Below are 27,596 nucleotides of genomic sequence, written 5' to 3'. Positions count from 1 at the left end.
CCCCATGGTTTGCCGATCTCCAGTCTGACTGTTTGGTTGGAGTTGGCAGGAGGCTCCTCCGTTTCCGACCCTCGCCTGCACGATCAATCTCGCTGTACAATGGCTTTGCCAGCTGCTCGCTGCCTCCTTCCCATCGCCCTTTGCAAGCTTGATCCCTACTTTGTTTGCACTGGCTGTTTGATGAAAGACGTTCCTGTGTAATTAAATACCCCTGATTAGTTTTGATCAAATAGCAAACTTCCTTTCATCTCGTCTTGCACCAGCTGAAGGTCTCTGCGGGCAGGCTCGGCCAGGTGTGCTGCAGTGCATCGGCTCTTTGTATCTTTGGAGTCTTATCCCAGGGCTTTGGCAGTGTCCACACGTGTGTACACACCAGCATCAATGCGCATGCGTGCACGCATATCCTTTTAAGATCACAGCCTCCGGAAGGACCGTAGCCAAGTAATTCATGTGGACCTCAGCCAAGTAACCCAAAAGTCAGAGTTACGGCTTCTCTCCTTGACTGGTTCCATTGTGAAAGCCAAAAAACAAAAACAACCGTGCAGCAAGCCAGTTAAGGTGGAAGCAGCTGCTCCCACAGGGTTCCCTTTACTTTGCTCAGAGTGGGAGATCTATTTCACTTGGTGGTTTGGAGGCTGGCTCTGAGAACCACGCTTGGGTGGGGCTCACCAGTTAGGTCAGTGGGGCTGTGGGACGAGGATGAGTTATGCAAGGGTGAAAAGCTCTTGCAGAATCATACCCAAAATTACAGGTAACATTTGACTCCTGCTTCCTGCGCTGGTGGTAGGTGACAATCAAACATCAAGTTTTGAGTTTGGTTTACCTTGTTTGATCTCTGTTTCCTCCTGCTGGTGCATGTGGGGAAGTGCTGGGCAGTGGTGGGGCTGCCCCAGGCTCCCAGGCTGGGTCGTGCCCAATTTCAGGCTGGTGCCTGGTACTGGGGCTCTTCCTGCACTCGCCCAGTTGATACCTGGCCCCAAAGTAGGGGACCTGCTTCTCCTGAGAGCCTCTGCTATCTCAGACGAGAAACAAATGGGCTTCTAATGTGGGAGAAACCCTGACTCTCCCACAGACTCCATGGCAGGCTCAGCTTACCCTTGCCCTGCTGGGATGGCGGAAGGAGATTGTCACCGGTTGAGTTTACCAGCAATGAGGACGTAAATCTGCAAGGCACTTGCAGAGCAGTTAAAGAGGAGCAGCAGCCGTGGGCTCCCAGCATGAGGCTGCACCCCCCGAGTGTGGCCAAGCGCCAGTGTTTTGGGGACTGGCTGGCTGGAGGTGACTCCGTGCCTGAGGTCTGCAAAAGCTCAAAAGGTCAATGCCTCTCTGGAGAAGGCTGGGGTGGATGTGTGACCTGCACTGGCTCATCTCCCCTCTCTGCAGAGGAGCAGAGAAGGTGCAGGAAAAGCTCTGCTGGTGACCAAAGGACTGGGATAGCTTTTGGCACAGGGAAGGTAACAGATGTGGTGTCCTCACCTCAGAAGAGCCACCTTCAGAAGGAACTGTTAGAAATGTATAAAATCAGGGCTGCTCTGGAGTAGGTGAGTGGGAAACGTGTAGTCACCATGTCATTGCAGCTGGTGCTGGGGGATGCTACATGGAGCTGAGAGCCTACCAGAAGGAAGGGCTTTCCCAGTAGGCACACCAGGGAGCTGTGCAGCACACGGCCACGGGGAAGGTAGAAATGCAGATGGGCTCCAGTGGTGAATAGATGAGTTGTTGACCACAAGGATGGGGATGTGCCATCTGGCAGCCCCGAAACCCCAACTCGTCAGAAGCTGGGCAGGCTCCGCGTCTCGCTGGGCCCATCCCAGCCTGCCCCTGCCGTGCCTTAGCAGCTGCAGGGGGCATGTCCAAGGACCAGGCAAGGGACTCGCACGTCCTTTTGACCTGGCATGGTGTGTGGCATGCCAGCACAGCAGTACTTAAAACTGTCCACAAGAGTCACTGTTGCTTTAACTAAGGAGCCTCCATTCCTTCTGCCTGTGAAAAGCCTGATTTCTTGATGCTGCGGAGGTTCAGGTCTCCATCCGTGACACTTTTCTTGTGCACCAGCAAACCACAGGCAGGGAGCTGCAAGGATTTGGGCTGCTGAGGAGGACAATGAAGGAGGGTTGGCATGTTGCAAGAGCAACCTTTCCCATGTGCTGCTCCACACTGGTTATTTCTGTGGAAGACTCCCAGCAGACAGCCCTTACCTTCCCTGCCTGGGCCACCGCAGTTGTGCTTGACTCTGATTTGCCCAGGGAGCACAGCGTGTGCTTCAGAGACGTGTGGCCCGAATTAACCTCTCTGCAAATGGTTTCTAAGTAACAGCAGTACATGTAGCAAGATAAACTGTGAAGCCTATTTATATTTACCAAGATTGTATTAACCTTTGAAAGGTTGACCTTATGCAAAAAAAAAAAAAAAGATAAAGCAGCAAAAGCATTTAAGGCATAAGGGGGTTTTGTTGTTATTTTTAATCCTTTTGCTCTCTGATTGCTTCAGCCTAAGTGGTGGTAAACATACAATGGCTTTCAAGGCATTCCTGATTTTTGCAGCTGTGGAGCCATTAAGTCTTTGCCTTTATTAGTGCCTTCAAGGTCAGCCATGATGCAAAACTCAAGGCAACCCATCAGCTGCGTAAGAGCTGCTAATTTTCTTCATTTACTCTCCTGTTTCCTGATAACTTGTATAGCAGATACAGCAGCAGTGTGTTGCTCCTAGATGTCACCCAGGCTGGGGTGGGGAGGGCAGGGGTTGATTTAGCTGTGCTGGCCCCAAGGGACAAGCCATGACCCCTTGCTGGGGGCTGTCCCACACATGATCATCATTAGCATCACTCCAGTGGTTTCCCCCTGTTAGCGTTTCCATCAGAACTGAAATAAACAAACAAACGGGAATGTGTCTTTTGGGCACAGTCTTCTGTTGGAGTCTTTTGAGGCTGAAGCCTTGAAAGGAAATCCATGCAACGGGGCCTCTGCAGGAGGAATGGCTGCCCGCTGCAGTACCACACAGCGCCGGAGCTGGTGACGAAAGCTCAGCACGTACAATGCAAAGGGATGCAGGAGCACATGAGGAGTCAGAAGGAGAACCTGCAGGTGGGCAGAGGAATGCCTGGTGTGCGGGGCTGGGAAATGGGTGCTGGACACTGCTGGACAGACCTTGCTTATGGGTCTGGAAGTGGATGCTCTGGAGCATTTGGCACAGCACAGCCCCGCTCCTCATTTCTCATGCCTCCCTCCCTGTGCAAGTGGGCAGACATCACTGCAGCTCTGTGCCTCAGTTTCCTCAATTTTTGAAGGCAAGTGAATGCTGTTTCCACAGAGGTGAGTGTTGAGGTTTAGCTCAGCCAGTCACCTGCAGCCTCCTTTGAGACTCCTCGGTGGCTGAACCACTCAGACAGAAACAGAAATCAGTGGCGTTGTGTGATCCAGCAGGGAGAAGGCTTTGGCAGCAATGTTTATTAAAATATTTAATGAGGTGGCCTCTGGTCTTTGCAGTGCAGACCAGAGCAACAGCGGGTCCTTTGTAAACGTGCCGTCAAAAAAGAGCAAAGGCAGAAAGTGCCCCATGTGTGGATTTATTAGATTCCCCCGGCCCCAGTGATCAATGCCACTTTGATTTCTGAACAGAGTCAAAGGACATGGCTTGATATTCAAGCCCTCGCTCAGAAAACCTTTGTGGATCCAGGTGTCTGCTCTGCAGGAGCCTTCAGCCCTGTCGCTTGACTGTGCCTTTTGCTGGCGCTGCCTGGAATTGGGTGTGTACGGGGATTTGGGGCTGTGTGGCCTGAGCTGGGGATACTGGAGTCCGTTCCCAGCCAGTAGCTGGTGTTCTACATTCGAAGGAGGAGTAACGAGTGCCACTTGCTAGCACTGCCTTGGAAATCAAGGTCTATTTTTGCACCAAAGCGTTCAAGGCAAAGACAAAGGGAATGAAGCAGTAGTGCAGCTCAGGCAGTGGTCAGGCGTGTATCCCGTATCTCCGGTAACTAATTAAGAGGGGATAACAGAAGTTGCAAGATCCAAATGGTACTATTAGGACCAAGAATCAAGCCTGATGCGTTTCATCCTTGGTAAACTAAAAGGAGGCCACAAAGCTGACTGTGGCTGTTCTGTGCTGGAAAAGAAATCATCCCTGTCCCAAATCCTGCTGCCTTTCCTCTAGCAGCCATACTTGATCTTGGAGGTAATGGTGCTTGAGGTCCCCACCCCAAGGAATTGCTGTCCTAAATAAAACTCCTAATTATTGGGTGCCTGTATTATGGTGGTGCCCCCAGGCCCTGCTGCACACCCCCATGTGCAGGTGGGCTGGGATTCCCTGGCACGCTGCTGGAGCAGGGGTGCAGCCTTGGCGGTGGGCTGGGGGGACCTGGGGTCCCCAGGGCAGCACTTGCTGCAGGAACACTGTCGTTCCCCATATGTGCCAGTGCGTGGTTTAATGGTGTAGCAAGTAGAGAGTTCTAAAAGTGAAAAATGTTGATATGTTCTGCGATGTTCTTCATCACCAAATTTAGCCAGGAGTGTCCCCAGTCCTTTCTCTAAGTGAGCTGGACCCTCTGCCCCTTCCCAAACAGTCTCTTTTGCTGCTGCTGAGGTTTAGGGATTTAATGGGGGGAGGAGGGTGTTTTCTCCCCTCCCCACTAGCCAGGCAGGGAGGGGAATGAGGAAACAGCAAGGGTGTCTTTTCATTCTGCTAAATGCAGCAGAACATGCCTACGTGAGACTGTTAAGCTCCTGATCAGTAATTATACACTGCAGCTCTGCCTTTAATCGGGATAAAAGACTTAAAGAAACGCCTTTGCCCCTGGTCTCTACATTTTACCTAGAGATTTTATTGCTGTATTAGTTACAGAAACAACTGCAGGAGCTTAGGTTTGTGCAGACTTTGGGAGCTCGTGCAGCCTTTCCAGCTCCTTACTGCTTTGGCGCTGCTTCTCTGTGAGCAATTACTTCATGCTGTCTTTAGAAAGTAGAAAGAAGAAGAAACCAGGGGGGGCGTCTGGACAGACACTGGGTTGGTTGTGGTTGCAATGGCTCGTTTCTTGAGGTCCCAATTCTGCAAGTGTCTGAACTTTTCCTGGCTGGTTTGCTTGCAGCTTTGTTAGGCAAGGATCCAAGAAAGCAAGAGGTTAGGAGAGATATGTGCTGCAAGCCTTGCTGCAATCCTGCCTCCTTATCAGCACCTCGGAGCCCAGGGGTGAATAACCCCTTGGAGCATGTGTGTGCTGACAGCTCTGTCGGTGCTGGCCCTGGGGACCTGGGCGGTTCAGGGTGGCCACTGCTCGGAGGGTGCTGGGGGTAGCCGCCTTCTGCCACAGAGAGCTTGGCATGAGCCCCCCAACTCCTGGGACCCCATTGGGTTTTTGCAGATCAAAATGTAAAAATAATCAAGAAACAGCCTGGCCCGTTGGTAAAAGCAGAGCTGAACGTCTGCCCGTGTTCAGTGCTGAGCACACGGTAAAGGTTTGCAGAATTGGGAGTTCATTAATTAATTCTCAACCTTAGTCCTGGTTTTACCAACAGACGTGGGTGAAGTTCCTTGTGTAGGAGGATTTGTTGGTCTTTCTCTAAAGCTGGTGCGAGGTCCCCAGATAATCGCGTTTGTGGCTCTGAAGTTGATGCAATTCTGAGTTAAGGTGGAAGCTGTGTTGCGAACCCCTTTGGGAGCGGGGAGAGCCGGCCTTTGGATTTTAGCCGCCTCGTTAATCAGATCTCTTTTTTTTTTTTTTTCTTCCCCCCCTTTACAGAAACCAGGCAATGCGGAAGAAGTTAATTTTGTACTTTAAGAGGAGAAATCATGCTCGCAAACAGTGGGTAAGTGATTCGCCTATGGTTTACTTTATATGTATAAAGCAGCATAATTTATTATGTCAGAAAGAAAAGGAAGTTTTCCAGTAGAGAAGTACTGGTGCTCAGGCCTTTGCCTGTTGCATTGCTGTGGCATCTCTTATGCTTAAAATAACTTGGATGTAAAGGAGAGGTCCCCAATCCTGCTGCAGGCACCACCTCCCTCTGCAAGCACCCCCTGCAGAGCAAACACAAGGGTTGGCTTAATCAGATCTCAGAGCACCTACCCACAGCATAAATGTCTATTTTGTGAGTAATTGAACCCTAAGAGAGGTGTGAAACAAGCAGACTCTGCTTCTGATAAATGGTCTGAAGGCTGATATGATTCCTTCCAGCTTACCACAGAGCAATGTTCTAGGAATTTGTGGTTTAAATCAAAAATCAAGCCCTGGCCGGTTAATTTCTAGGCGGTTTTTCCTGTGAGATAGTTCCAGTGTCCTTCAAGGAGATGGTTCTTGGTTAAAGGGGGAAGGTGGGGTTTATTGTGAGACTTCACAGGCATTTATTGCAAGTCCTTAGTAAACAGAGGAGACAGTTCGAGTGGGATTTACAGAATTTATACATTTTCAATGCTGACGGTTGCCTGCAGTAGTCACCAGTGGGAGCTGAGAAGCAAAACCAGCACAAAAGGGTACATGCTGGAAGCAACCAACAGCCCCCATTGGTAAGGTGGATTTTGCAGCATCTTTCCATGAAGTGTGATTCAGCTCGTGATGCAGGGCTTCATGTTTTACGTGGAAGATGTAAATACCAGTTCTTGACTTGGTGTCTCTGTTCTGGGACAGGCTCAGGTGCCGGCGTTAGCATCTTCAGTTGCCAATGGTGCAGCTCAGGGCACCTCGCGGGCCGCAGCTGAGTACTTCTGCAGTTGTGCGAGGTGGATCAGTATTCCCTTCCTCAAAAGAGGGACTGTAAAGCGTTGTGTGGTTTTACTGGAACCAGAAGGGAACTGACCAGTAGCTGCCTTCTGGTGGAAATGCTGGTTACTATGCTAAATATGGAGTGAGTTGCTCTGTTGTGAATATCGAGGAGCTGGGGGAAAAGGTTTAATTAGGCTGCAAGAGCATGGTTCCTAAAATACGGCTTGCAGTAAAGATGCCTGTCATGCAAAATAGGTGAATTTCTGCCAGCCGGTTTATTCAGTGTCCTTGAAAGGGGGTTTTTCAGTTTAGGGAAGCATTTTGCCTATTCTACAAAATAGGCAACATACGGTTGCTGAATTTGCAAAGTGAATACATTTGCTGATTCTGTTTGCAAAATGGGTACGCTTAGCTATTTTTCTGCCTATTTTGTAGCAGACCCTATTTTTAGCAAAGCCCATCTACGTGCCAACATTTCTTTCTGGCTTTTTTATTTTCTGGGGTATTGTCGCTGCCCAGGGCTGGCTGGAGCAGGGTCAGAGCTCGGTCCCTGTAGGGTCGAGCCCTGAGAGCCTCACCAGAGGATATGCAGGGCTTCCTCCTGCCTCCACTGAGGTCGGCACAGCAGAAGACATTTAATTGCCATCAGAGGAGTGATGCTGCGGAGAGAGAAGGGTAAAGGGAGCTGTTCTGGCTGTAAGAGGTTTATCCCCATCAGCCAGGGAAACAAAACCATGGGGCTCGCATAGGAGTTGGACTGGTTCCTCCTGTCACCTTCGTTCTTTCCCTCCCCTCCAAAGAGCTGCTCCATTCCCTGGAGCTGCGAGAGTGTGGGCTGTGGGAGGGCTCGGGCTTGGCACACCCAAAAAACTGCCTTCAGCTGCTACGGCGGTGTTACTATTCATCCATTTTTAGATACGCATGTCAAGTCCAATTTGGCTCGCCATCACTTAGTTGTGTGATTGAGAGACTGATGGGCTGGGGAGCCCAGCCGGGAAGGGGAGCAGAGGAAGCACCGATGCTAAAAGGCGGTACAGGTGGTTGCTGAGGAAGAGACACGCTTGCTTAAGGATGCTCAGAGGATGCTTGAAGAAGGAATAGACGCTCTGCTCCTGAAGTGCCTGACCGGGAGCTTCTCCTGGTGATTGAGCTATAAAGATCTGGGGAATGCACATTGCTATAAGGTGCCTCTAATCTTGGCTTTTGAAGGATGGCAAAAGATTGCAGGGAGCATATATCCCAGCTGGACCAAGAAGCACTAGACCGGGATGCTGCGGATCAGCCCCGCTGTGATGGGGGTTTGAAGCTTGCGTGTGAAGAAGGATGTCTTTGCTCCATGGTGGGAAGGGGCTTTAAGAAAGCAGACGCAAGTCAGAAGTGTTTGGCTGGTCCATAACAGAGCTGTGCTCTGGAGGGTTGAGCCGTGTGAGCGGGGAGCTTTGGTACTGCCCGCCTTGCTGCTAGGGTGTGAGCTACTGGGGCAATCAGCAGTGTGATGTTGATGTTGCTTTTCCATCTGCAAATACCGGTTCCTTAAAAGAGGAATTCTAGATAAAGCTTTCATCCAGCTGTCCCAAAGAGTGGAGGAAAGGGAAGAAAAAGAGCCTCCCCACTGGCTGCAGAACAGCCTGGTGGCTGTGCCAGGCAGCTCTGTGGGGGCGATGGCAGTGTGGGACCAAGCGCCAGCTCATTCCCATGGGGTATGAAAAACCTTTCAAAGCCTCGAAGCTTCTCACCAGACCGAGAACCTCGTGCTGGGCTGTCCACTGGCTGCTCCACAGGCTGGTACACAGCACAGGGCACCAGCTGCCTCCCGGCGCTGAGGCTTGATAAACTTTGCAGGGTATTTTTAGCCTCTTCCCAAATGTGATGCTCTGAAAGCAAGACGATGTAGAAGATTTGCTGGCAGGGTGGGAGCTCTCATTTTCAGGGTGCTGCTAGAATTGCTTCAGGAGGGGTAAAAATGCAGCAGCTGTGATTTCTCCGAGCTGCCATGGTTTGGCGTTACCTGTAGCTCCTTGCCCACAGCATGAGATTCCCCTTGGTGGCTTTTAGAGCATTTTTCTTTTTGTTCTCAATCCTTGCTTTCATCATACAGCCATTTCCTTTAGCTCCTGTAGAAACCCAAGCATCTCCTGTGCATCCGTGCAGGGCAGGAAAGTCTCTGGCTCTGGGCATGCAAATGGAAACCAACTTATCTGTGGGGGTGAGTGTTGGTCTGCATCAGCTACGGGGTTTGAGGTGCTTTGTCCACCCTACATTATTGTCGAGGTGCCTCCAAAAGGCCATGGGAATCACAGGATGTGTTGCTGCACTTGGGTTATTGCCAGGTCCGGGATACCTGGACCAAACCCATGTGCCAGGACCAGCGTGACGCCAGCCACGAGTTGCTGCGGGTGACTGGCACTAGGAATGGGCTGTGGAGCTGCTGGTGCTCAGTGTCCACAGCACAACTGACCTGTTTGGCTCGGGGTAAGCCAGCTGCTTCCTGACTTGGAACTGGGCGTTTCTATCAGTTTGGGTTTTTTTTTTTTATCTCTGCCCATTTTTTTTTTTTTTTGTGGCTAAGAAGCAAGCAAGAGGTTAGCAGAGCACATCTGGAAAATCCTACAGCTTTGGACTTCCCTCTGGTCATGGGGAGGTGATGGCAAGAGATGAGTTTAGTTCTTTGAAATCTGGATTCCCCGTCTCCGCTGCGGTGCTGAGCGCGGTGCTGGGTGTGCCAGTGCCGAGCCGCCCGTTCTGGAAAGCAGCATGGGGGACAGGAGGCGACCTGGGGTTTGCCATTGATTATTTTGCAGAGTGACATCTGCTTTCGCTTCCTGATTTGGGGCCTAGAAGGCACTTGTTTCACTCAAAATGAAACCTTAAAACCCCCCTCTGGTTGCCCAGCTGCTTTCACAAGAGGCTGGGTGCCATCGCTCCTGTAACTGCTGCAGCTGTTGGGGACCGTGGCCAGGCATCTTCTCAATGTCAGCCTCGCTGGTCTGTGGGCATTCTCCTCCAGGAAGACAGTGGCTGGAGGAGGGAGGAACAATTTGGGGGGTGTTGGAGTGAGGCTATTTTGTGTTGCAAATGATATTTTAATGTTATGGTTACTGGGCTGGTCCCATGTATACCAGGGAGAAGTGCAGTGCTGGACCTGTGTGGGCTGCTGGGTGAGTGTGCCATGAGTATGTTGCCTGGGGAGATGCGGTGTGGAAACCCCTTGCAGTGCCACTTTTCAACAGAGCCTGTGTTCACTGTCAATGGGGACGCGCTCATCCCGCTCCTGGGCCAGAAAGGAGGAGCGGCAGCTGGAAAAATACTTCTGCTTTCCAGGACAGTGGGGGAGCTGGGGACATCACGGTGCAGCTGGGCCACCATGCCATACAGCCTCGGACAGGGGCCGGGTGCCTGGCTTTTGGTTTTGGAGAGCCAGACCTGTGCGCGGAGCTGCCCTGTGGCCTCAGTCCCATCAGTGTTGGTGGCGCAGAGCCGTGAGCCCTGGGGCCACTGTGTGTGGGTGGGAAGGGGTACCCAGCTGCAGGTGCCTCAGCAAGCCTCTCCCTGGCATGGTGAGCTGGTGGCTCCAAAATTACAGCTCTGCATGCCCTGCTTGTGCAGCAGGGACCCGCTCCCCTGCCCTCCTGTGTCCTCCTCCAAGGCCACATTTCAGTCCCTTCTTGCTTGGTGGCCTCAGGCAGGCAACTCGCCCTCTCCCCGTGCATGGCCAGCCATGTCGGAGCAGGGGCTCCCTCCCCAGCACCGGGGCTTTGGTTGCTGAATCAAGCACCCAAGGTGCTGGAGGATGATCAGGCACACAGTGTGGTAGGTGGGCAAAGCCAGGCTGGGCGAGAGCCCTGGTTTCACTGAAGATATCAGGTCTGGAAGGGAAACGCCTGAGAGTACCTGATGGCCTCTTGAGAATTTACCCTTGGGTTGGTCCCAGACCCTGGAGCATGTCCCTGTCCTAATAACTGTATTTCTTTAGGCAACATGACTCATGCTCAGCCTGAGCAGCCAGCAAGGGACAGGCCTGGAGGAGCTGCCCTTCCCAGGCACATCTCCTGAGCTCCTTCTCTCCCTCTGCCCTTTCAGGAACAGAAGTTTTGCCAGCGCTATGACCAGCTGATGGAGGCCTGGGAAAAAAAAGTGGAGCGCATCGAAAATAACCCCCGGCGCCGTGCCAAGGAGAGCAAAGTGCGGGAGTACTATGAGAAGCAATTCCCAGAGATCCGGAAGCAGCGGGAACTGCAAGAGCGCATGCAGAGGTTAGAGGAGAAGCGGTAGGAAGGGGCTGAGCTGGTATCAGACAGCCTTTCTCTTTTCTTTGGGGATGGGTGTGGGATTTGTTTGTGGAAGGAGTGGGCTGGGGTGGCTATGGGTCCCTTTTCTCCCCTTCTAGTTGAAGGCAGAAGCCATCAGACAAGCAGCTTTGCTGCTTTTTCCTCAGGGTAGCTCAGCACAGAGCCAAGAGAGAAGGAAAAATGTCAGGAACGTGGTTGCCCATCTCCCCTGTTCTGCTGATCTCCTGGCTGGCCAGGTCACAGGACAAGGAGTAGCTCCCTTGTGCTGGCTCCCTGGCCAGGACCGCGCTAATTACTGCCTTACTGGTGGGCCTGAATGAAGATTTGCAGATGGATTTGGTCATGTTGATGATTTAATAGATGCACATGCTTTGATCGGAGCATTTGTAGGGAGAAGAAAGGTCTGCAGAGGTTATAGGATTGACTGCAGACAATATGAAAGGAGCAAAGTGTCTCGCTGGAAGGGATGTCCCTGTCTGTGCCATCCCTGTCCATTTTCTCCTCCGCATTGGAAGAGCAATTGAGGGCATATTGTTTCCTGCCAGGAGGAGACACGATTTCATTATCTCCACCCTTCTTGCTGAAAACTCCCCGTCCTTCCCATCTCAGCTCCGGGATCTTGCCCAGGGACGCCTGATGTGTGTAGAACCCAAAACCTTGTGCCAACATCCCATCCTTGCACGCCACAAACAGCTGGATGGGTCCAAACTTCCTAATCAGTGGCTTTATTTTATCTTAAAGAGAAAGGGAGAAATGGTACTGAGAAATGTGTTTAGCTTTTACGTTCTTAATAAGAAAAGTTTTTAATTCCTTGGGAGGCATGGCTGTTATGTTGGGTGATGTTGAGGGGGAAAGATGTCGATGGCTGGTTTTGATTTAAAAGTTCCTGCGGCATTTGCAAACCAGGTGTGGTGGGACAGTGCTAATGGCTCGGTGCTCATGCTGACGCCTTTATGCCGTTGCGGTGATGTGATGAACAGGAGGAAATAATGGTGGGGGAGGAGTATGGTTGGGTATGAAATATGCTTCTGTTGTAGCGATCCAGGACATAGCTGTTGGCACAGGTAAGAAAGGTTGTTTGAGGCTCTTAATCTGTGAGCCCTAAACCTGGGGGGCGTGGGGGACAGTGCTGTCTGGGCAGGAGCAAGTGCTGTCAGAGCCCATGGGACTGCAGCAGGCACCGTTCCCACAGTGTGGGATGGGGTGGCCTGGGTGGGGTGTTGGGTGGGATATGGCCATTATGGAGGTCAACAAGGAGGACAACAGGGCCAGTGAGTTGTCATGAATGTGGTTTACAAAATGGAGCATCAGTGTCTGAGATTTTCACTGCCCTTTCCCAGCAGGGTAGGACAGAGGGGCAGTGGCGGGCTCTCCATGTCAGCCGCGCGCAGCGAGCACGAGGTGTCAGAAATCATCGACGGGCTCTCAGAACAGGAGGTGAGACCAGGTTCTCCTTTCTCCTCTTCACCCCTCGCTCTACTCTTCTCTGAGGAAGTCAGGAGATTACCACCAGGTCCCAGGCCAGGTCCCATGGTGACATTTGATACCCAATCCTACTAACTTCAGGCCACGCTGAGTTTGGGGAGGTTGCCATGATGCCTTAGGAGGTTGCCTAATACACTTCCTGGGCAGGATCCAAAGTGAGGTGTTTGTTTAATACCCAGCAGCATCTTTTCAGCTACCTAAGAGACGTAACAGAGCTGTGCAATGGTTCTGCAGGAGCAAAAATGGAACAAAGCACCCCAGGAGCCGGTTGCGAGTGGGTAGGTTTTATTGGCATTCAACTGCCTCTTAGGGACCTGAAACGCCAGCACGCTGCTCGTCCTGGGTAGCACCCTACAAACGCCTCCTGGCTGTTGGTTTAAACTGGAAGCAGAGGTGGGAAGGGAAGGGAGCCGGTGCCCTGGCTGCCGGGTGGAGGGGTTTCTCTGTTTCGTTTTGTTTTGAATGGGCTGTGCGGCTTGACGCAGGGGAATCCTATGGAATGAATGGTTTGTATGTGAGCCAGTTGGCCCACATCTTCTGGGAGTGCTCCATTCATCTTGAAACATCCCCGTGACCTTGGCTTCATTTGGATCTGGTTTCACAAGGGTTCCACTCTCTTGGCACGGAAGCGAACTGCAATAAATGGATCGCGTTTGGGAGGGGAGAGCAGCCATTGCCCAGCAATAGCTGAGATGTTTGCTGCCTGTGCACCACGGTTCGCTCCCTGCCCTGGGTTCCAGGCAGTTTGCTGTTAGCCAGTTAAGGCGATGACCTGGAGGACATGGATCTTGGAAGGAGAAGGAACTTTCACAGCTCTGCAGAGGTCGTGGCCAAGGGGAGCGTTAGACGATTGCCTCCGACCTCCTGCACAGTGTGCTGCTAAACTCCACCCTGATAGCCTTCTGCTGAGCCCCAAGGCACCACTTTGCATGTCTCAGAGACCTTAAGAGCTTCCAGCCCTTCCACGGTGTTGGAAGGAGCAGGGAGGTGAGAGCTGGGGAGCATCACTGGTGGTAGGGGCCAGATCTCCACCCCAACACATTGCTGGAGAGGAGAGAGGTCTGGCTGCCTGCCGGTGGGGTGTATCTGCAGCAATACTCTCAGCACCCCAAGACCCTGCCAGGCAAATGGACAGGCCCTGCACACTCAGCTGCAGGCAGTGCTCCTGCCAGCTGCCTCTCTGCCTGCCATGGCTCTGCACAGGGGCTTTCTCCTTTTGGCTGGGATGGCCTGCGGTTGTCAGGGTCAATGCTCTGGCTGCAAGCTGTCGCTGACCTCCCGCGATGAGGTGACACGCCCAGGGCACCTGAAGCAGCTGGCTGCTAAACAGGAGGCGTTCTAGCGAGGATGAGGAACGTGATGAAATGAGTTGAAATGTCTGTGTCTGTGCAGAGAGCTGTGTTTTAGGTAGAGCAGGTTAGGTCTGATCAGTTGCAGCAGGGAAGCAGAGCAGTGCTGGGCAGGCCTGGGTCAGCAGCTCACTGGAAGGACTCCTGTTCGCCCAGGAACCAGCATCTAGCTGTAAATTAAAATAACAGCACTTGAGACCTGACCTTTCTGGGTCAAGGGTTAGAGTTTATGTCTGACCAGTGCCATCACAGGTGACAGGGAGGACTCGGAGTGACAGCGCTGCTAGCAAACGAAAGAGGGTGGTCAGAGCATACCTTTGTCCCTGCAGGCCAGACCTGTGCCGGGGAACCAGCAGCAGCTCAGCCAGAGAGACAGCCCTGGCATTCGGGCAGGGGACGGCACAAATGAGACTTCACATTGGCCACTCTGTTGCAATTACTTAACAAAACCAGTGTGCCTGGTCTGTCCTGTCTTGGGGTGCAGCTGGGGCTCTGGGTGAACTTTGAGCTCGAATAGGATGGAGTAAAGGCATCAGATTATGTCCCAGGGTGTTGCAGTAAGAGGAAAGAGAGGAATGACAGCCCTGTTAGGGTGACATTTGAAACCACCTGGAACAATATTAGGTTTCCTGTGGAAGGGGGACACAGCATCTCCCTCTGCCCACCCCTTCAAAAAGCTTTGCAGAGCTGACCCGCTTTCCTCACAATTTGGGGTGCAGGACTGAACCTCCATGTAGCCATGGGTTTGACGGCTGGGAAGGGGTTTGCACTCCCTGTGCCACCGCTGCTTTGACTTGTCTCTCGTCACGGCCAGGAGCTGTTTTGCTTAAGTCAGATGTTCCCATGCGGTATCTTAAAGCCTTTTATTTCAAAATGAAAGATTAATTGTTTCCTGCCTGACAGTGATAGCCTCTTTCAGCATTTAATTCATAGTCACTCTAGCAATAAAGCTGTCTAGTGCCTGCTTTTGAATTCTCCTGTTCCTCTGCCTGTCCTTTCCTCTCAAACATCTGTCCCCTGCGGGCCCGTGGTGCTGACCAGCTGTTCTCTCTGCTTTCCCCAAAGAACCTGGAGAAGCAGATGCGCCAGCTCGCTGTCATCCCACCCATGCTCTACGATGCTGACCAGCAGCGCATTAAATTCATCAACATGAACGGTCTCATGGATGACCCCATGAAGGTCTACAAGGATCGGCAAGTGATGAACATGTGGAGTGAACAGGAGAAGGAGACCTTCCGGGAAAAGTGAGTGCAGCCCACGCACCTCTTTTTGCATAGTCCTTGGGAAGTGTAGACAAGACCCGTGCAATGCTTTGGCCCGGGCCCCAGCACGCTAAGGTATGATTTTCCCAAGGGCTTGTCTTGCCCCCCAGGGTTACAGCCGCGGTTACTGTGTTGCCTTGGACCTGGGCACAGGGTGATGCACCTGCAGAGAAACCTCAGGCCTTCCTGTATGGTTGGTGCTTTGGTGCCTGCATGCAGAGATGTGGGAAGCTGCTGCTCGCAGCAGGGCAAGAACTAGTAGTTTTTCTGCTTCTGCTTACCCCCATTGTATCAGCCAGTTTAAGGATAAAGCCAGTGAAACCCAATGCTCCAAACACTGCTTCGTCTTTTGATTTACATGCCTGCCCTTTGGGCACTGTGTTTCCAGAGGAATTCTTGGGGCTGTCAACATCCAGCCCTCGCATACAGACCCCCTCAGGCTGCGGCTTCCACCCGGTGCCCGTCCCTCAGCGCTCCGTCTTGCTCTCTGCAGGATTTGCCACCAGCTGCTCTTTCCATGGATGCATTCCCACATCAGACACATCCAAACTCTGGCTGCAGTGCTTTCTCCTGTTTGCAAGCACTGCTTGAGAACAGCTTTGCTTTATCAACTGAGATCTCTTGGGCAATTTCTGATCTCTTCCCTGGGTACCACCACGCTGTCAGCTAACCTGTGGGTCCCAGCCCAGTCTGACATCCAGACTCCATATCTCACAGCCTAGCGGGGACCCCAGTGTGTTTGCACGGAGGACCGGAACATTCTTGGTGCCCCCAGTGTGCCCTGTGTGTCTGTAAAAACAGAGCTGGAGTTCAGCTTCCAGCAGGATGAGCCCTACCAGGGCTCACTGCTCTGGACACGGGTACGTGGGTGCGCCAGGGCCACCTTGTCCCTTGCGGGAGCACCACCTTAGTCTGGCCTCTGGGTGATTGTCAGACAGCACTGTGGATTACCAGCAGGCCCACAGCCAGCCATGCTGGAAGCCTCTCTGTGTCCGGGATCCCTCCTCCTGTCCCTGCTCATGACGGCTTTGGTTTGCAGCTGAAATAACTAATTGCCAAGACAGACCGAAAAAGAACAAAACAAGCAAACCAGCTCCAAGCCTTTGGTAGAGGAGAATCGTCATTGCTAATTAGCCCTAAAATGTGACACTCCAAACAGCAAGGCTTGCCCACAAATGACGCAAAGGCTAATTACTTGGTCTTTAATGGTGGGGTTGTGCCTGGCTAATGGGGCTGGAAGAATCCACACCCAGCTTGTGCATCCTGCTGTGCACGGTGGTTTCTGTGTCATCACTGTGGCTGATGCGGAGCTCAAGGCATAAATACAGCAGGACTTCAGGGTTCTCACAAAGCTCATTTTAAGAGATTGGTACTTAGGAGCTGTAAGGAGGGCCAAGGAAGCCCTGCCCAGTTCTCAACCCGATCCCGGTGTGTGGGTAGCCGAGCTGCCTGGTGTGCTGCAGCTTCTGGCCTGGGTATTTAAGGTGAACCAAAGTTGTGTCATCTGTGATCGTGACCCAGAGCTGGCCTCTTCCTGAGACTGTGAAAACCTGGTGCAACCCTTTGTTCTCAGCCCTGATGGCATGGGCTCTCGGAGGAAACCGCCAGACGCTGCAAGGCCAACAAGTTCCAAGTCTGAACTCATTTAGGCATTAAAACATAACCACAAGGAAGAGCCTGATTTGATTTGCTTTTGGGCAGGATTTCAGGTCTCTTTACTGAAAGCCCATCATTAGCCTGCTCCCAAGGGGGCTGTGGTTTGCTGGTGAAGGAGCAGGGATGGCTGTGGTACCCCTTGATCCCACTCGGGCATCGAGGTCCTGTCATGCTGGGCACGGTGAGAATGCAGCATCTGTCCCTCATCACAGGGACATGGCCTGGCCCATGAAAAACAGTGGACTGTCATCTGCATTGCCCCCAACACTGTGTTAACAACATTGATAGCATGGCCGTGAAAACCCTGTCCCTTGGTTTGTACTGCGTACAGCGTGACGAGCCAGCTCCAGAGTTGTGCTCTGATCCCAGCCTGTCTGAGCAGCCCAGCTGCTCCATTTTGGTTTTGGTTGTTTTTTTTTTTGTTATGCCTAGCATTTCTGGTTTCTTTTTCTTATTTGTTTAGTCACCTGTCTTGGGGGATCTCCCTTGGTGTCTCTCTTATGTCTGGGTGGGGAGTAAGTTTTGCCCTTTATAACACTTAGTGGCTGAAAGGTTGATACAGACTTATGTCCCTATTAAGTGCCTGAGCACCACGGCTGTCCATGCTCCCACCTACCCTGTTTCCCCCACATCCCACGTTGTCACCCATGAAGTCTCGTGCTGGCTGCAGCAGAGATGAGAACCCTTGCTCTGGTGACCAGTTACTGTGACAGGGCTCTTGCAGTGCCACCCAAACCAGATGGGGGACCTGCATCAAGAAGGGCATCAGTGCGTGGGTGACAGCACCCATGTCCCGTTGCGTGGCTGAAGCTGGTCAGGCCCTCGCTAAGCTCAGCTTGGTGCTCTGACCGAGTTTGACAGAGGGACTGAGCAACAAAGGTGGGAGGAGAGAGCTTGGCTACCCCGGGGGAATCACTGGCAGGGCTGGAGGCACTGAGCTGCTCAGCATGTCCTGCCCATGTTGCACCCACGCTGCAGCTTGCCTGCCTCTTGCCTCCAAACCATTTGCCCAGGGCACAAAGCAGTCAGCTCCTGGGAGCCGGCAGAGCCACACATGCCGAGTGGGGCTGGCCCTGGTTGCTCGGCACTCCAGGGCAGAGCTGGTGCTGCTGGCAGCCTCTCTGCTGCGGCCGGTGCTGTGCTTCAGCCTCGGCACAAGAGCCAGGCTCCCTGTGCTTCGGTGATGCACCAGTTAACCCTCCTCCTGCCAGTGGGAGTACCTTGCTCCAAGGGCTTGTTGGCCTTCGGTGCTTCCCCACCAGCTAGGTGAAGGGATTTGTTGGAGGAAATATTTCTGCGCCCAGGGGCAACTTCCCCCGGGTAGGCGATGCTCCCTCCCGGGCTGCTGGAGCCACAGGCAAGCCTGCTGACAGCTCCTCTGCTCACTGGGCAGGAGGTGGCATTCCTCAGAGCTGCCATGCCACCAGGGATCTGTTGAGCGACTCAGCAATGTGGCAGCTCTGTGCTTCCTCCCAGGGTTTGGGTTTCCCTTCCTGTCCTTTGCAGTGTCTCCTGACAGCCCAGCTGGGCTTGGGGTAGGAGCACCCCTAGCCATCCTGTGGGGTGCTTGTGCTTGGCCATTGACCGCAATTCCTCACCCTTTCCTTGCCTGAGACCTTGGCCAGGCATGCAGCTGCCCTCTGTGCCCACCCTGCCATTGTTACAGGCTTGGGTGGCTGTGGGATCAAGCAGGGTGACAGGCAGCTGCCGGGCGCTGCCAGCCCCCCTGCCCTTTCCCACCACGTGATGAACATCTGTGCATCGAAGCTCCCAACAGCCCGGCTCCACTGGGCTAAATTTAAAGTTCCTGTGTTTCTGGGAAGCTGAGCAGCAGACAAATATTTTCTCAAACCCCTGAGTCCCTCGGGGAGCTGGCCTAGCCGCTCTGGGCATGGCAGCCCAGCTGCAGGGGGGGTCGGAGCCGGCACCCACACTAATCCTCTCCTCCTCGCCCCTGCAGGTTCATGCAGCATCCAAAGAACTTTGGCCTGATTGCATCCTTTCTGGACAGGAAGGTAAGCCTACCTGCCTGGCTTTAACCTGCCTGGCACTCTTCTCCATCACGCAGCATCCTTTGGTGCTGGAGCAGCTGGTGGATGCTGGGCACCTGTGGGTGGTGGTGGCTCAGAGGCCAGGGCATGGTCCAGACACCTCCTGGCTCCCTGCAGAGATAAGGGACTGGCTCAGTTGCAGAGAGACGGGGAGCTCAGAGCTGCGAGATGTGTGAATGCATCCAGCCTGGCGTGTAGGCGTTGCAGCCCACCCCGTGATCTGCTTGGGGGAGCAGCTTTCCAGCATCTCCTGGAGGCATTTTGCACCAGCCAGGCTGTTGCAGAGGGTGTGTGGGCACCCGGCAGCCCAGCCCAAAGCAGAGGGGTCCCCTCCTCCTGCAGGGAGGGGGTGTTAAGGATGGGCTGAGTCCCAGTTCATGCAGCAGTTCAGGTTGGTGTCATGTAAGCGCACACACCTCCCCTTGGTGTTTAGGAATAGTTTGCTCGCAGGAGGGCCTGACCTTTCCCAGGCCTCTGTGCTGTGCTTCTTGGACTATTCCTTTTTTTCTGTTAATTGGGCTGATGGAAGAAGGGTTTGAAAAAGAGATCTGAAGGAAGAGGAAAAGTTTGGTCCCATTTTGAGCAAGGCCAGGTGTCTTCTGTGGGCCAGGCCATCTGGGCAGATCCTGGACAGACCCAGCATGGAAAGACAGTGATGGACCAGGCGCTCTCCTGAGCAAGAAACACTTGAGAGCTGCTGCTTCTCTGGTCCTTGTAGTTAGTTGCATCCTCTGCCCATCTCATGCAGTGTTTCATCCATGCAGCATCCGCTTGCTCTGGAAGAACCCCTCTGCTTTCACGGAGGTGGCCTGCAGGTGTCCTTTCCATCCTAAAACATTCTCTGATTCTGCATGACTCGGGCTGGGGAAATAATTTATAAGACCTTGACTTTCCTGCCCAAAGCAGCAAGCAAGCAAAGGCCAGCAGTAACCTCGTGCTGCTGTTGTCACTGTAAGATACCAGGCTCTTTTCAGCCTTTCCCACTTGTTAAAGCCGAAAGCAGTGGGACTTGGATGATGCTCACAATCCAGCCTGTGTTCCAAGCTGTAAAATGTCTTCTAATTTTATTTGTACTCGTTTGTAAATCAGGCTGTAATTATGATACAGAACACATCCATTATCCTGTTGGAGAGAGATGCAAAGTATGGCTCAATGTAATGAATTAATAGATTTTTAAATTGCATTATAAAAAAATAGTGATCTTAGCCCTTGGAACAGATGACTGTAAGTTTTTGTGTTCGCGCGTGTGTGTATAATCAGGGCTAAATTAGAAAGAGATCCAATTAACACTTTAAAAGTTGCAATCTGTTTTTGCAAATGGTTCCACTCCTTGCACAGGGATAGGGAGAGCGCAGCCCCCATGCGCCCCGCGGGAGCACGCAGCAGCACCCTCTTCCCAGGCTCTTGCAGGCGTGATGGGTCTGTGGGAGTATTTCTGTTCACGCAACCGCTGATCCTCTATGTAAAAATGTAGCCCAAGCCCAGTGTTCAGGTGCCAACCCAGTTCAGCAAAGGACTCTTCCCAGCGTGGTGTGCTCTGTGTGCTGTTCAGGAGCAGAATGTGTCCCAGCCACGGCTCCTTGTTTTCCTAACACGTCCGATCCGAGATGGCGCTCACGGAGCCAACTGGTGGAATGGGAGTTGGGATAGTGGCTCCCGAGCACTGGGATCTCAATCTCTATGAGAGAGTCATGCATACTCGAGCCAGCGAGCTTAATGGCTGGAAATAACGCTAGCTGACAGTCACGTGGCAGGTTGTGCCTCGCATAACCACAACAGAGGGTGACAGGCGGCTCTCCTTCTCCTGCCTTTAGTTACCACAGTCATCTGGGGTCAGCCCTTCCCCCTGCTTTGCTTCCAATGTGGGACGCTCTCTGCTCTGCGCCCCCATCTCCGTCTTGGCATGCCTGTAGGACGGCCCCAGTCTGTCCCTTGGAAGAGCTGAGCTTTTTTACTAGGACAACATGCATTGCCCCCCTCTTATGGCTCCCCTGAAGGGCTTTGGGAGGGAGATGCGGGGAAGTTTGTTCAGGCTGCAGATCTTCAGAAGTAGCAGGAGACCCAGCAATGGCAGGGCCTGAACACTGCTCCTGGAATTCTGTGCCCCGACAGAGCAAGGGGCCAGGTCCTTCTGTTCCCTGACTTGCCCATGTCATTGCAGACGGTGGCAGACTGTGTCCTGTATTACTACCTAACCAAGAAGAATGAGAATTACAAGAACCTTGTAAGAAGGAATTACCGGCGGCGCGGGAAGAGCCAGGTAAGAGCTGGCAGGGCGCGTGGAAACGTCGTCCCTTGGGCTGAGTGAGGAGCTGCAGCGCTCTGCACTTGCTGCTTCTCATCAGCACTTTCTCTGAGCACCCCAAATGCTTGTTTTCTCCCCTCCCCAGATGGAGATCTTGCTTGCAGACTGTGCTGGGGCTGTGGTTTTGCTCTGTGTAGCTTTTCAGAACATGCTGTTTTCTGGCAGTTGATGTTTGTCCATCTCTGTGCCAAGGTCACAGTAGCTTTAAAAAAGCAAACAACAAACCCAAGATGCTTGAAAAAGAGAACGGAGTAAATGCAGAAAAACCTGGCCAGGCATCAGGAGCAGCACAGGGTTGCCTGTGCAGCCTGTGGCTCTGTGCGAGAACTGAGCAGGGCCCGTTCCTCCCCTCCAGAGACGGCGGCCGATGTGGCAACGGGGACAGGGCTCCTTGGGGCTGCATGCTGGGTGGGGATGCCCTGCCTTGCAGAGCCTGCCTGAGGCTCTTCTTGCAGGCAAAGGTATGGGAGGAGAATGACATGGGCAGGAGTGACTTCTGGTGACCACCTGAGCAGAGGTCTATCTGAAGTGCTGGAGAGTGTCTGAAATCCCCGTGGGGGCTGGCAGGTTTGGTGCTGAAGCTAGAGGAGACCCTTAACCGTTTGGTTAAGGGTTGGGCAGGTACCTAGGGCACAATGATGTGCCTGGGGGTAGGTGACTGAATCAACCCTTGCTGTTACCATGGCCAAGATACAAATCTAGACATGACCGTGCCAGTGTTGCTGCTGATACCACGATACCCAGGTACCCATATAAGTGCTAACACTTTGGGCAGGTACCTTGTCCCTGCGGATGCTTTCAGCAAGAGGGGGATCCCTGGGACCACAAAGTGAATGATTATCCACATCGTGAGGAGAGTGAGGGGACCACAAAGAGATTATCTCTCCAGATAACATGGGGATAGGGATGGAAAAACTGGCCTGGCCTGTGCCACCACTGACATCAGCAGCTCCTCATGCTGCATGGCCATAAAAAGCAGCACTTGGGTCTAGATCCTGATTGGGAGGCAGATAGGTAGCCTCGCTCCAATTTGATTTCTGCAGCATTAAGACATCAGAATAGCTAGCACATGACGAATGTCATGGACAGGGCCCAATTTTCCCTTCTTTTTTTCAGAAACATTAGAGATGGATAAAGCCCTATTAGATTATCCAGTCCCTCTCCCAGCAAACACAGGGTGGTTCCCTCCAGTACATTTTTATAGTGTTTACCATGGTCTGTTTTGGTAGATCACAGCAACTAGAACATGAGGCCACATTTGTTTCTTGTTAGTGGTGGAGACATTTAGCACAGCTCTTTCTGGTTTCAGTGTTAAGTTGAGCAAGTAACAAGTGTGGAGGGAGAGAGGCAATCTAATGCTCTGCTCTGCATCTGCCTACCCACCCCTGTGGCCACAGACCTGCCCATCCTGCACCCAGCAGGTACTATTTGTATTTTGGTTTTTAAAAGTATCCAAAGCATCCTTGGCTGCAGAATTTCCCACGACACTTGCCCTGGCTAATGAGTCTGGTCCAGCCTGGGCAGTGGAAATCGTGTGCTGCCGTTTGGAGCCTCGTTCAGTGCCAGTCTGTGAAAGCAGGGACTTGCTGCATTGACCATAATAAAAGGCAGGACTGTTTTTGCAAGTAGGGGATGGCAGTATTTGTGAATCATTAAGAGGCAGAGACTGATGGGCTCTGAAGGGAGAGGATTGTACCGCTGCTGGAGCGGAGCTTGACCAGGACATTAGTGATATGGAAAGAAGAGTGAGATTTGTGATGCTGGGGGGAAGGTGAAGTGAACATTTCCTGTTACTGTTGGATGCTCAGGTGGAAGACAGGATATTCAGACAAGCCTTAAGAGCCCAGGGCTGGCTGCACAAATAGGAGTAGGAGAGAGGTGCAGGACAAGAGCTGCTGCATAAAATCCAGCCTAGCGCAGTTCTCCCCCAGAGGTCTTGGGGGGGTCTCGACATGCACGCTTTGTGCTGCAATATCCCGGCTATTTTCGTACGTTGCTTGTATCCGTTTCCTGCGAGGCTGAGTGCAGAGGAGCATTGGAAGAGCCGGGTGCAGGCTTGGGAAGGGCATGCTGCTGGGGAGGGCAGACAGCGGAGCTGGCGGGGCAGCAGGGCTGGGTCTGTGCTGCAGAGGGAGGCTGTGCTGTGGAGAGAGTCGTTTTAGGGTGGGATTTTAAGACAATGAAGGAGGGAATGTTATTAAAAGTCCTGCCAGAAGGACTCCCTGGTGGGAGCAGTGAAGCATCTCCTATGCACCCCTTCATGGATCTGGGGTCTCCCCTGAGTGCAGTGCCAATGGAACCTGCTTTCCTGGGCCAGGCTGGGTCACCATTCAGCTGTGCAGACCGGCATGGGAGAGGTTAGATACTGGGAATCTAGAGGGCTAGGATGGAGGGATGCTTCTGGTGGGATTTTTGCTTAATGAGGACCTTAAGAAACTGCTCAAATTCTGCCTGTACCTGCAGGTGTTCTCATTTGGGAGTAACCTGTCCTGGAGGGTCAGCCGGCACCTCGGGTGCATGTCCTCCCTGCTTGTTCCCAGGGGGTCCTCCTTCACTGTACCAGTTCAGCCATTTGTGGGGCTATTGACTGAACTGTGCTGCAAGGAACTAACCTGAGCTTGAAATACCTTCTGTTGGCCCCAGATTATTTTTAACCCTGTGCAGGTCCCTCATCCTGTGGGCTTGCAAAAAGCCAGGGCTGTGGCTGGGGAGCGGCAGTGTTGAGCCGCCCCTGCACTGGGGGCTCTGCCTTCATCTGGCCAGTCTCAGCAACCCCAGATGTTGATGGGATGAAGGACGGGAGACATGGTAGGGCAGGCAGTGTGCAGGGATGAGACGGGGCTGTGAACAGCCTTCCTGCAGCATCGGGAGATGTGGCGCTGCGCTGCCTGTGCTCCAAGCATGGATTTTGCTGCTGTAAAGGTTCAAGCAGTTACACACCAAAAGTGTGAGATTTACTTGATTTAGAGGAGGGTAGGAGAGGTTGGCTTTGATATCAGACGAGAGGAGCAGATGATGTCTGATACAAATAGCGTTTCAAGTGGCCCTATGCTGTTTTCTTGCTCCTTTTCTCACGGAGAGGTTGGTGGTCTTATTTGCTCTTGGAGGCTGCGGGGTGCTTGAAACCGAAGTGGAGATAATTACACGTAGAAGTAAAGCTACTCTGGTGTCAAGATTATCATTGTGGCCTACTTATTAAAAGTCCATTAAAAAAATAAGAATCCCACTGCTCCCTGGCTGATGGTCCCCTGGCAAAGGATATTCCTCATAAAGCTGCTACTTATTGCTAAAAACCTCCTGCCAAGAGGGGGTACTTCACATGATTCTGCTTCCAGTTTGTCAGAAAACCGAGCAGCCGCCCGCTCCGAGGCAGGACGCATGCTCCCGGCATTCCGCCTTCCCCAGCGCCAGTGAATGAAAGGCGCACGCATCTGATGGATCATTATGCATAATATTCAGGCTCCTGAGATGAAGATCCTTTCTAAAATAATCCTCTGCGTTTGGGTATGGAAAATGCCATTTAACCCTGAAAGGGGGAAAATCAATGGGAAGAGAAATAACTTCCAAGCGTGTAATTTTTCATTGAGAAAAAAAAAAAAGGAAGAAAAAAGTTTGAGTCACGGTAAAACAATTTGATGCAATATTCAATGTACAGTAATAAGCATAAATTTGCATGAGCTTCTAATGAAAGGCCCTTGCGTGGATGCGTTGCCAGGGGGGCTGTCGCAGTTGTTCTTCAGGGCATTTCAAAGAGCATCTCTCTGCAAACACCCCTGATTCTGTAGCAGGGGGCACCAAAATTGAAGTTAGGCAGTTAGCACCACGTGCTTCGCTCTTTGGGCCAGCTGTTCAGCTGGGCTGTAGTAGTGCAGGCGTTGGGCTGAAACCGTGCTGGAAGAAGTGACTCTACTTCAACATAATTATTCCGTGTGGAGTGTGGGGTTTTTGTTCCAGGATAAATTCGCTTTGATTTTAGAGTAGTGTTGCCCACGTGGCTGCGGAGCGGCCGCAGCATGCCAGTTATGCTTCCTGCAGCGGTGCCGGTGAATTCCTGGGGGGAGAAGCCGCCCAGCTCCCGCGTGGTGTCGGGACGGGGAGGCGGGTGGCCGTCCCGCCAGGCAAAGCCGCCGGTGCTCTCGCCGGCAGCGGGTCAGTCGGCAGCAGCGATGGGCGGCCGGAGGAGCCGCCTGCCCGCCCTGGGGATGACTCAGAGGTGGATGAAGTCATGCACTGCTGTGGATGGACACGGCCCACAGGACATGCCGTCATGCTGCTCTCCCTCGGCACTGCTGTCAGACGGAGCTCACGTATTCCCCAGTGAAAGGGCCCTGTGCGTTAGTGCTGACGCTTTCGAGGACTCGCTCCAGGGGACCGGAGCTGCCTGGACACCCCTTCCTCTGCCAGGGAGCGGTGCCGGAGCCGTGCCGGTGGGGCGGGGGCTGCGGCGTGACCTGCCCGGGCAGCTGCCGTGGTCCCCTGCCAGGGCTGACAGCCTTTCCCAGGCCCACCCTCCTCCCTGTCCCCTGCCAAAACCCAAATCGAATTACCCGTCCCGCCGGCTGTCCCGCCCTCCCCAAACACAAACCATTCCCTTCGCCGACGCGGATAAACAGCCCCAGCCCAGATTTTTATAAACAACCCATTTACTTTTTTTCGTGTAAGCACCATCCCAGACAGGGAGGCTGGCAGGAGCTGGCAGGGCTCGGGCTGCCAGGTGAGTGCTGCCTGCCCATGGCTCTGGGTCTCCGTGCACCCCATCCGCAGTGCAGAAGCAGAGCACCCGCCACGGGCCAGCCTTGCCCTGCCTTCACCTCTCCTACCTCTCTGAGGATCGGGTCTGGAGCTCAGCAATCTGCCTCTTACACCACAAACTGTGTGTGCCCCACTCCGTTAACCACAATGGCTAATGAGACGAATGATGAATATTTATTTCTGGGAAGCATTTGATTTTCAACAGTCCAGGGAGCGGCTCCTTATTAGTGACAAAGGGTTTGACAACTTCTCTTTCAGATGCGGGGAGATACTTGTCATAAAATCCTGGTTTAATAATGCAGCACATCGTACAGAAACAGGCCTGGATGTGGGCAGTAAACTTTGCTGCCACAAATACCAATAAATTACTCTGCAAGTATTTAAGCTCTTGCTGACTTGAGCATTGTATTTTAAACAGCGCTGAGGTTATCAGTGGGGCAGGCAGGGTGGAATGGTTGTGGCTGCAAAGAGGTCTGTAATGGAGCAGTTTGTGTGGTTGGAAACGATGCCTGGGATGTCAGAGTTAGGTGCAGGTTCATCTTCTGCGGATGAATATTGCTGTGAGGTGGCCCTGCTTGTCATCCTGTCCCCCCGACTCTGTGCCATCCTGCCGGCTGGGCTGGGTCAGCTTGCTCCTGGGACACAAAAAGGATTGAATTTGGTTCTTTTTCTGGACAGGTCTGGAGTGTGACAGCACTGCTGGTGGCTGGGGAAACCTGCCCAGCCAGGTTGGGGTACAGGACCCATGAGAAGTCATCAAACCCAGCCAGACCCCACTGTCCTGGTTCTGTTTGCGCACTGCCTTGTAGGGAGAAACGTCTTGCAGAGCGTTTATCCCCCTTGGGTGCTCATGTGTGCGCTGCTCAGTGCAGGCTCTTGCTCTTTAGACCTACATCTCCTTGTAGCCAAAAAAAAATCCAGACAAAATCAGGTAACGCCCAGAATCCTCAAAAGTGCTCCAAAACCATCCTCGTGGAAAGCAGCGGCCTTCCTGTGAGCACGGAGGGTCATGCTGGAGTGTGTCTGGAGGCAGCAAGTCCTGCTCAGCAGCTGGTGGCATACAACATGGAAAGAAACTGGTTTCTGTCAGGAAAAATGGTTGTTTCTGGGAAAACACCTGTCTCCTGTGCTTTTCCTATAGCTCGGCATTGCTCGGGCACTTCCCAGCTCGGAGGGCAGCCTGACAGCAGTGCTGGGGGGATCACAGGTGAGGGTTCGGGGTCTGCAGCTTGTCCTGTACTTTACTAAATGCTCTCTGCTATGGCTTGCATTCGCCTCCGTGCCTCAAAACAGGCACATCCACCTGCCCTCTCTTGGCTGCTGAGATGGCTGGGTACCAAGCGTGCGGTTGGGGCTGGTAAAGGGCTGTCACCCAGGGGCTGTTATTGCCCTCATGGGCAAGGTTGAGCACTGGGATGCCTGCATAGAGGAGGTGGGTGAGGTGTGAGACGTGGCGATGTTCGAGCTGATACTGATCCTGTAGCCCTCCATGGTCAGCTGCTCTTTCAGTCTGGGCTCCCGTCGCTACCAAGCCCTGTCCCCTAGGTATGGCCCGTAAGGTGCGTCATGCCTGTTCTCCCATTACGAGGGCATTGCAGCATTCCCAAAGCCCTGCCACCCCTCCAGGCAGTGTAATCGGGCAAACACAATAGAAACTCGCATTCCTGAAATCCCAGCTGCAGTTTTGGGGGTGATTAAATAAGAACGATGTGGCCATATTTGGGAAAAGAATCGAAGGATGCGTTGCCGTGGG

General features: G+C 52.9%; 1 protein-coding gene across 15 annotated transcripts in view; it reads left to right on the top strand.

The window, feature by feature from the left end:
* Positions 1-27,596, top strand: part of NCOR2 (nuclear receptor corepressor 2) — a 256,899-nt gene that overhangs the window by 155,468 nt on the left and 73,835 nt on the right. For 8 of the 15 annotated variants that reach the window (XM_075110457.1, XM_075110456.1, XM_075110450.1 and 5 more), the window contains exons 9-14: positions 5,735-5,801; positions 10,775-10,962; positions 12,324-12,420; positions 14,883-15,061; positions 18,696-18,750; positions 20,948-21,046. In XM_075110457.1, the coding sequence (XP_074966558.1) occupies positions 5,735-5,801; positions 10,775-10,962; positions 12,324-12,420; positions 14,883-15,061; positions 18,696-18,750; positions 20,948-21,046 (685 nt within the window). The remainder of the gene's footprint in view (positions 1-5,734; positions 5,802-10,774; positions 10,963-12,323; positions 12,421-14,882; positions 15,062-18,695; positions 18,751-20,947; positions 21,047-27,596) is intronic. The other 7 variants (XM_075110463.1, XM_075110452.1, XM_075110462.1 and 4 more) reach the window with 3 other exon arrangements.

The sequence above is a fragment of the Phalacrocorax aristotelis genome, chromosome 15 (genome assembly GCF_949628215.1).
Source record: "Phalacrocorax aristotelis chromosome 15, bGulAri2.1, whole genome shotgun sequence".
In the NCBI taxonomy this organism is placed as follows: domain Eukaryota; kingdom Metazoa; phylum Chordata; class Aves; order Suliformes; family Phalacrocoracidae; genus Phalacrocorax; species Phalacrocorax aristotelis.
The sequence above is the reverse complement of the archived record's forward strand: the minus strand, read 5'-3'. Positions and strand labels throughout refer to the sequence as shown.